The following is a 9467-nucleotide window of genomic DNA, read 5'->3' as shown; positions in this document are numbered from 1 at the left end:
ATCTGGTTTAAATACTGTAGGTTCACATGTAGCTGTGCAAGGCTAAGCTGGTTTGTATAGATTCACGTGTAGCTGTGCAAGGCTAAGCTGGTTTGTATAGATTCACGTGTAGCTGTGCAAGGCTAAGCTGGTTTGTTTAGTTTCACGTGTAGCTGTGCAAGGCTCATTTGGTTCGGATAGGTTCACATGTAGCTGTGCATGTCTAATGGAAACAAGGTAACAGGCAATTTTAGTGAACTGCTGAAACAGGTTTTATTTCACACAGTTAGAGGAAGAAGACAGTGATAGTAGAGGGAAGACTACAGCACAGCAGACAAGGGGCTTTCATAAAGGTCCATCTGAGAGCTTCACTCTTCATCAAACCCTTTCTGTGATGACAGAGATAGTTGGAGAGAAGGGAGAAAAGAAAGGCACTGAGAGTTGATCGCATGTTTTATGCTTTAGTATTAAGCAGTTTTTGTGGTTTTATGACTTGTACTCTTTATTTCAGGGAATGGATTGATAGGTTTGTTTACATTCTATTTTAATGGTTGAATATTGAATGTTCTATTCTATTGATTGAATGTGGGTTACTAATTTGCAATAAAGAATAATTGACATAATGTTAGCTTATAACATACTTAATTGGTATTAAGTATATTACATGAGTATAAATGAGCATATTAAATAATAACAGTTTAATAAGGATTTACATACTGTGTCAGTTAGTTAATACCAGCAATATTGCTGTTGATGTATCTTAGCAATGACTCTTCCACAGTTGTGACATGGAAAACATTTGAGAGCATCTAATGTTTTCCTGTCTTATCTGCTTGGTAGGGATCATCATTTACACATCTGCCATAACAGTGATATAGTCAGTGTGCACCCGAAAGCATCAGAGTGCATTCTCGCTGACCTTTGAGCCCACATCACGGGTCTTGGCACGCAGCTTGTTGACCTGGGACTCTGCAATGTCGGCCCTCTCCTCTGCCTCGTCCAGCTCATGTTGCAGCTTGCGGAACTTGGTCAGATTAGAGTTGGCCTGTTCCTCCTGTGTCACACAAACACACAGCAAATCAATAAAGCCTGAGCTAAGAAACAGCTTTGTGTTACAGCTGATAATATAGACTACAGTTACCATGTAAAGAACTACATCCATGTTAAGAACGCAAGTTGATACTCACAGCCTCCTCTGAAGTTCTCTTGTAGGACTTGACCTTCAACTGCAGCTTGTCCACCAGATCCTGCAGACGGGCCAAATTCTTACGGTCCTCTTCAGTCTGGAAATGAATGTGAGATGATCGCAAATTTAAGAGCATCTAATTTTTTGCGTCCCCTTGGATCAAACAAGTTTACAGCAGTAAACCAGTAGGATACCTGGTAGGTGAGCTCTTTGATGCGTCTCTCATACTTGCGTATGCCCTTCACAGCATCACTGCTCTTTTTCTGCTCGGCCTCAACCTCATTCTCCAGCTCCTTTACCTGAAGAGATTATGAATGAATTGTGTACTTACTTAGTAACATCATTTTTAACCATAGGGTACTTTTTAATAACAAGATATTGTGCACTGAATTACTGACCTTGGCTAATATAGTGGCACATTAGACACTCACCATGGCATATATAGTAGTAGAGTGGTACATTAGACACTCACCCTGGCTTCCAGTTTCTGCACTTGCTTCTTGCCACCTTTCATGGCGATTTGCTCAGCTTCGTCCAGACGGTGCTGCAGGTCCTTGATAGTCTGCTCCATGTTCTTCTTCATGCGCTCCAGGTGAGCACTGGTGTCCTGCTCCTTCTTTAGCTCTTCTGCCATCATGGCAGCATCAGTAATGGCCTTCTTTGCTTTTTCTTCTGCATTTCTGCACTCCTGTACAGCCTCCTCCACCTCTGTCTGAAGCTGGGCTGTGTCACCTTCCAGCTTCTTCTTCTGGTTGAGCAGGCTGGTGTTCTATAGCAATAAAGAGGTTGCAGACACTGGAGCTGAACACACTTTCACAGTTAATGAAAGCACCCCAAGGAGAGGTGGTACTTTGCTACCTTACCTGTGAGTGCAGAAGCTGCACTCTCTCACTGACATCCAGCAGCTCTTGTTCAGCCAGTTTCCGGCCTCTTTCTGTCTGCTCCAGCATGGCCCTCAGCTCCTCCAGCTCTGCCTGCAGGAGATTGTTGCGTCTCTCCACAATGGCAATGTTTTCTTTCAGATCATCATTGGCACGAAGGGCTTCATCCAGCTGCAACTGAGCATCCTAAATGAGATGGGAAGGAAGAATATTATTATTTTAGTGTGTGGGTTTCAATTCCTTCTACTGTTTGTGTGAAAATGAATGAATTGCATTGAAATGCAGAAAGATCTGATTTACCTTCATGTGTGCATGGAGGGCTTTGAGCTGCTTCTGAGCCTCAGCGGCCTGTCTGTTGGCCTGGCTGAGTTGGATCTCCATCTCATTGAGATCTCCCTCCATCTTCTTCTTCAGCCTGAGGGCCTCATTTCTACTGCGGGTCTCTGCTTCCAAGGAGCTTTGCAGAGTATCCACCATTCTTTGCTGGTTCCTCTTGGCCTGCTCCATCTCTTCATCCTTTTCAGTGAGCTTGCGCTCAATATCAGCTTTCACCTGGTTAAACTCCAGCTGGGCTCTCAGGATCTTGCCTTCTTCATGCTCTAGAGAGGCCTATAGGAAACCAAAATTATCAATAAGTGTAATCATTCAAACTGCCTTTACATTACAATCTACACACAGCACATTCAGCCTTGACACTTCTGTCTGTAAGAGTTGTCCACTCCATAGAATAATAGTATATAATTAATTCAGTGCTGTCCATACTCACTTCAGCTTCCTCTAAAGCAGACTGAATCTCTGCCTTCTCCTGTTCCAGCTGCTTACGGACCTTCTCCAGCTCATGGATAGTCTTCCCACCCTCACCAAGTTGCTCAGTGAGGTCAGAGATTTCCTCTAAGAAGAGAACATTATGTCATGCAACTGTAGAGAAAAAAGAGATTTATCTTTTCATAAGCTAAAGAAGTATATCAAACCTTGCAGAATCTTGTTCTCTCTCTTCATTGTTTCCAGATGATCCAAGGACTCCTCATAGGAGTTCTTCAGCTTGAAGAGCTCAGTGCTCAGAGATCTGGCCTCCTTCTGGGAACTTTCCAGCTCAGACTGAGACTCCTCATATTTCTGCTTCCACTCTGCCAGGATCTGATGTGATTGTAAAAGTAGTTATTTACCTCTAGTCATTCATAAAGCTACATACAAATTAATGAAATTCAGAATTTCTCATTGCCTTGTCAAAGTTTCTTTGCTTCTTATCCAGAGCAGCAGCAGCTGCATTGGATCTCTCCACATCCACCATGAGATCTTCAATCTCATTTTGCAGCCTGTGTTTGGTCTTCTCCAGGGAGGAACATTTAGCATTTACAGCTTCCACAGCCTCTTCTGCTTCCTGCAGTCTCTGAGCCAGTTTCTTCCTGGAATGAAGAGGTGGTTAATTCAACATGGTTGATATAGTTGGCGTGCTATGGCAACATTACACAAGATTGACGTATCATTTTTTCACTATAGTAGCTTCATGATTTCATCTTAGTGAGAATGACACAAACTAAATTTAATTGTTGCAATTCCCAATATATTAGATTTTCAATGAACAGATAACGAGGTCAAGAGAGTGTATATTTTTCGTATGTAATTCCTTACTTTGCCTCCTCCAGTTCCTCAGTCCTCTGGATGGCATCAGTCTCATATTTAGTTCTCCACTGAGCCACCTCAGAGTTGGCTTTGGAGAGACTGCGCTGCAGCTCACCCTTTGCTTCCTGCTCTTCCTCATACTGCTCCCTCAGCAGGTCAGAGTCATGGCGAGCAGACTGCACCGCATGGGCTAGTGCATTTTTCGCCTGAGTATCACAAAAAATCCTCACATCTTCATTTGCACCTTAAGTTAGCAAGAAGCTCTCCCATCTCATTGGAATAACGTATAGACAGAATAAATGTTATAGTGTACATAAACTGTAAAGAATACTGTAGCAGGAGAGATATTTCAGTACCTTGATCTCCTCATCCAGTTGTCTTTTAAGATCCTCAATCTGTTGAGTGTATGACTGTTTACCCCTGGTCAGCTGTGAAATTAGACTTTCCTTCTCTTCCAACTGTCTTGTCAGCTCCCCTAATAAAAATTAGAGTTTTTTTGTTGTTGGGTGTATTTCAGACAGAGTTATGTTGGACATTACATTCTCATAATTGTGCATACCATTTTCTGTCTGAAGTTTTGCTCTCTGTGTTGTGAAGTCATTGATAGCCCGTTGGTTTTCGTCACACTTAATCCTGTATTCATTGGCTTGATCTTCTAGAGTCCTACTCATCTTCTCCAGGTTAGTCTTCAAAATTCAAATAAAAAATAATTTAGACATTTCCAATACCATTAATGTGCCATTATTGAACTTAACTCTCAATATTAAACCTTAAACTAGTTTGTACACACATTCCAGAACACCTCTGTAAAGAATTTTGCCTATGGTTGTGACTTCCTTATTACTTATGTGGTACTTTGTGTTTCAGTAATTATTGTTGTCCAGTGATATTTCAGACAAAGCTCTGGACAAATGTTAAACTAACACTGTGATAACTAATGGAGTACATCGACATATCTACTGCCTATTTATTTACATCAAGATTTATTCACCTTGGTCTTGATGATCTGCTCCATATTGGAGACCACATCGTCCAGCTCTAGTCTGAGCTCACTCTTCTCCTTCTCCAGCTTCTGCTTCACTCTCTGCAGGTTGTCGATCTGCTCTCCAAGGTCAGCCACACTATCAGCTTGCTTCTTCCTCAGTGTAGCAGCTGTGGCCTCATGCTGCAGTGTGGCCTCTTCAAGGTCTCTGCGTAATTTTTGGAACTCAGCCTCCCTCTTCTTGTTCATCTCAATCTGGACAGCGGTGGCCCCACCTGCCTCCTCCAATCTCTCACTGATCTCCTCCAGCTCTCTGGACAAGTCTGCCCTCTGTTTCTCCACCTTGGCACGGGCAGCTCTCTCAGCCTCCAGCTCTTCCTCTAGCTCCTCAATTCGAGCCTAGTACAAGAACAAACCATGCCTTTGTGGTAAGAACACACTCAAACTATGCTCAATCTCAAAATAAACTTTGATTAGTTAAGCTTCCAATACAACTGCCTGAGGGGCTAAGTGTACCTGTAGCTCCTTAAGTTTCTTCTGAAGCTGTGCCATCAAAGATTGTTCATCTTCAATCTTACTATTCAGCTGGCTTATCTCAAAGTCTTTCCTGTGGAAAGGAGATTATATGTTTAACTATTTATGACTGGTAGTACAGCACATCTTAACTGGTTTTGGTTGGGATCTTACTTCTTAAGCCTCTCTTCCAGCTGCTGCTTGTCATTCTCTAGGTCCATTACATTTTCCTGAGAGAGTTTCAGGTCTCCTTCCAACTTCCTCTTGGCCCTCTCAAGATCCATTCGGATCTTCTTCTCCTGTTCCAGAGATCCTTCAAGCTGAAATATTAAAAACATATTGAGTGTTGACATTTTCCTGCGAACTCTACTTCTGTGCTTTAATTTCTTGATTATGGAAATGTTGTAAGAAATACAAATTATTTTGAGAGTTCTTACATCATCCACTTGCTGCTCCAACTTGGCTTTAGCCTTTGTCAAAGTGTTGACTTTGTCTTCCTCACTCTGCAGGTCATCCAGTGTTTGCTGGTGAGCCTCCTGTAGAGCCTTCTTCTCCTTAGTCAGCTTGGCAATTATTTCGTCCAGAGCTGCCATTTCTTCAGTCATGTTCTTCACCTATGAACACACATAGAGCGTCAGTAGACTAGTGCCAATGCCAACTCTGGTCAGTAGTTCCATAGGGAAATGTGCAAATGTAATTGCACCCAAGGGCATGGGAGGGTTCAGTTGTTTAAGAGTATGCATTCTTCATTCTTCCATGTCAAATTTATAAGACCTAACACAAAATTGGAAGGCAGGTGAACACTGACCTTGTTCTCAGTGGCATGCTTCTCCTTCTCCACTTTAGCCAGAGTGAGCTCCAGATCATCAATGTCTTTCTTGAGCTCAGAACACTCATCTTCCAGCTTCCTCTTCTTGGCAGTAAGTTCTGAGTTCATTTCCTCTTCATCATCCAGTCTCTCTGTCAGCTCTTTGGCTTTGGCCTCCAGCTGAATTTTGTTCTTTATTAATCCTTCACATCTTTCCTCAGCATCACAAAGATTATCTTGTTCCTGTGTGGTATGTTGATACACAATGTAAGCATTGAAAATTTGTAATGCAGACAATCCTCATCAAGGCTCTATAATTGTATCATGTGTTCAACATGAACTCACAGCCTGGACTTGAAGCTGCAGGTCATTCTTCTCTTGGAGAAGTGAGACCATCTTCTCTTCAAGCTCCTTTCTTCGTGCCTCAGACTTGGCGTAGGCTTCTTTCAGCTTCAGGAACTCCTCTTTCATGTTGGCCATCTCCTTCTCAGCTTCAGCCGACCTCAGCAGAGGCTTGATCTTAAAGTAGAGCTTCATCCAGGGCCAATTCTTCACACCCATGAAGGCTCGCACATTCCACTGGATAACAAGCAAGGCATCCCTGGTGGAAGATATGTTATGCACCATTTTTCAATCCAGGTAGAATGATTTGTTAAACAGTGTTGAGCAGTTTTACCAGCACAGAATATGATTTACCTGCAGTCTAAACATCAATCAGGGTGCTTGTCCAGTAATAGTCTTTGTAAAAACTGCTCTGTCCTATTTCCTTAATATTACATTTATTCATTTTCCAGAATATTATTCATGGATGTTTGTGTTAGGCACATTATTCCTCAATGGAATACCAGTCACTAAATATAGCTGCATGCAGCGATGTCAGAGGCCACACACCAAGAGCTATAAATCATTTGGGAGTACTTTGTCATGACCTGCAAACCTAATCCAAATAGTCGTAGTGGCACAAAATCGGCACAGAATTTGATGACATATGACCTAGATAGGTCCCTCTTTATACTGTAAATTTCTAAAATTTGAATGGAGGCTAGATTGAAAGGAGGTGTGGTCAGACATGTTTTCCACAATTTATGCATATTCATATTTAATTATCTTCAAGAATCATGGACTGTGGGGGTAATGCTTCTAAGGAGTCTTGGAGGGAAGCATTTGTGGCCATATGCATAAATTACAGTCCTGTGGTCATCTTTTCATGTATCACAATTTCCTTCACAATTTAACACAGTGAGATGCTGTAGATTCTGCATGCCAAATTTGGTGAGAATCAGGAAAACACTGTAGAAGTATGGAACCAGAATCCTTGACATTGTTGCAAAAAGTAGCAAAACACGGCACAGAACGGTCCTCAATATTTTAGTAGCTGGAAGGTGACACATCCCCTCTCCCGTCACACAAATTTTCAAGAACAAGTACAATAATTCAGCAGGATACACTGCTGCATGCCATTTTATTTGATAATATGCCTCTATCAGTGGGCATCTATCACTTGTTATTCATCACTTGCATTTATTTTTCTGTTATATAAAACTCACAAGCAGCAATCAGAATTCATACCTGCGGTCAACCATTTTCTGGTACTCCATCCTTGAGAGAAGTCCACGGGACCTGGCTTGGATCCCAGTGATGATTTTGGATAAACGTTCATCTCTCATCTCCTCCAGCTGACCCAGTAGGCCAGCCTTGAAGAACACCTGGCAGAGATGCAAAACAATGCTGACTTCTGTTAATAATTTTATAAAATTATAAATAGGACCACCTGCTTGTCTCCACCATTTGACCAGCAAGGATTTAAACTTGTATTTCATTGTTTAATCTATAAGGGTCCCCCTAGGCACTTCAAAGGCACAGTCATGTCACTAATCATAAAATTGTGTTTCTACTTGAGAGGTTTACAAAAACAATTTGCTAATGAACTATGGGGAGAGTCAGGAAGGAAAGTCAACATAGACGGAAGTTTAAATGCTTCAAAAAAACATGTAATTGAACAAGTGGTCCTCACTCCTGGTCATGGAGAGCTACAGAGTCTGCTGGCTTTTGTTGTTACACAACACTTAAGTAGCCAGGCAATTGATCAGTGAAAGTGGTTGATTACACATTTAAATCAGTCCAGCTGGTTTCTTAGGTCTGAATCAGTTGCTGATCTTAAGAAGGGAAAAAAAACAGCAGACTCTGTAGCTCTCCAGGACCAGGATCGAGTATTGCTGCTGTAAAAAGACAAATACATCCATATAAAGCAGAGGTGTCCAATCTTATCCAAAAAGTACCGGTTGTGGCTGCAGGTTTTTGCCGTACCCTGAGGGCCAGCCGAGAACAGGTGAAGTCTTTTACTCAGGGGCTGGCTGACTCGCTGACTCCGCATTGTTGAAATGTGTGTAAGTGGTGGTGTGAGTATCTTGCAGTATTTGTGCATTGTTGAAATATGCCCCAGTGGCATTCAGTGGTAGTATTAATCTTAAACGACTACCGACAGTAGGTGAGTACAATAATTTCCAAAGACAGAAAATCAGGAAAGTAGATGTGAAACGTGTTTGTGTTGTAGGTAGCTAGCTAGTGTTATGTTAACGTAATAGCCAACAGCATATTGTAGCCTATATTTGTTGGATAAGTAAGTTCAAAGCATTGAAAAACATTTGTTTGATTGCTTGCTAGCTAACTAGTTGCTATATTATACCTCAATGGCGAGTTACAAGTAGCTAAAATGTAATGTTGTACTGAAAGCTTATTGATGGCTAACTAGCTACTTAGCTAACCTCCATTTAATAGCTTAGTTGGTTATTGATAGCCAGAGACCTCGTTTAGGAATGTCAAGGTATGGCGCTCATCATATGTTGGAATTATGAACAGTGTTTCCAAATTTGCCCCTGTCCAAAAAGATTTCTTGTATGGGCCTCAGAAGTCATGTCATCATTCCCTACAGGTTCATAAGCATTTTCGAGACTTCCAGATAAAAAAAATAGGCCAGCAATGGGAGAACTGAATGCATTTCTCCCAATCTAATTCAAATTTTGGACGTTTGTTTGTATATGAAAACAGAATGCTTTTCATCCATTTTTATAATCTAAAAATATTTTGTGTAAAAAACACAAAAATTCACACATAAGACATTTGTTGTTACCCATTAGTATAATAAATTATAAGTTTTTTTAAGGCATGTCGTCAGCAATGCAATACACCACCACCCCACACTTTTTCAAGTAGTCTGGAAACTACTTGAAAAGAGGGCCCAGTACCATTCATAGACAAAAAAAAAGTAATGGGTAAAAAGTTCCAGTTTTGTGAAGAGTCTGCAGTTGCAGCTTGTCGTGTCATAAATCTTTGGTCTGAACTAATGAACTGTATAAGAACAGTGGTCTGAACTGACCTTTAAATTGCATGGAATGTACAGCAGTCTTCCGGGTTAAAGAATACTGAATTTAAAACATGACGTGTTTGGCCTTTCACTGCAGTCCCGTGAACACCGTAAGTTATCAACAGCAACAA

At 41.4% G+C, this 9467-nt stretch overlaps 1 protein-coding gene across 1 annotated transcript in view; it reads right to left on the bottom strand.

The window, feature by feature from the left end:
- Positions 1 to 227: 227 nt before the first annotated feature.
- LOC135261004 (myosin-7-like) overlaps positions 228 to 9467 on the bottom strand; it is a 17840-nt gene continuing 8600 nt past the window's right edge. The window contains exons 20-39 of the mRNA XM_064346823.1: positions 7542 to 7678; positions 6318 to 6573; positions 5973 to 6215; positions 5602 to 5778; positions 5339 to 5484; positions 5168 to 5258; positions 4661 to 5050; positions 4229 to 4355; positions 4026 to 4144; positions 3679 to 3875; positions 3269 to 3452; positions 3018 to 3183; positions 2813 to 2937; positions 2347 to 2655; positions 2029 to 2232; positions 1638 to 1934; positions 1360 to 1464; positions 1167 to 1262; positions 899 to 1033; positions 228 to 368 (exon numbers count right to left, since the gene is read on the bottom strand). Coding sequence (XP_064202893.1) covers positions 348 to 368; positions 899 to 1033; positions 1167 to 1262; positions 1360 to 1464; positions 1638 to 1934; positions 2029 to 2232; positions 2347 to 2655; positions 2813 to 2937; positions 3018 to 3183; positions 3269 to 3452; positions 3679 to 3875; positions 4026 to 4144; positions 4229 to 4355; positions 4661 to 5050; positions 5168 to 5258; positions 5339 to 5484; positions 5602 to 5778; positions 5973 to 6215; positions 6318 to 6573; positions 7542 to 7678 — 3525 coding nt within the window. The 3' untranslated portion in view covers positions 228 to 347. The remainder of the gene's footprint in view (positions 369 to 898; positions 1034 to 1166; positions 1263 to 1359; positions 1465 to 1637; positions 1935 to 2028; positions 2233 to 2346; positions 2656 to 2812; positions 2938 to 3017; positions 3184 to 3268; positions 3453 to 3678; positions 3876 to 4025; positions 4145 to 4228; positions 4356 to 4660; positions 5051 to 5167; positions 5259 to 5338; positions 5485 to 5601; positions 5779 to 5972; positions 6216 to 6317; positions 6574 to 7541; positions 7679 to 9467) is intronic.

Source organism: Anguilla rostrata, chromosome 8 (genome assembly GCF_018555375.3).
Source record: "Anguilla rostrata isolate EN2019 chromosome 8, ASM1855537v3, whole genome shotgun sequence".
NCBI classification, from domain to species: domain Eukaryota; kingdom Metazoa; phylum Chordata; class Actinopteri; order Anguilliformes; family Anguillidae; genus Anguilla; species Anguilla rostrata.
Note: the sequence above shows the minus strand (reverse complement) of the source record. Positions and strands in the feature narration are given on the sequence as shown.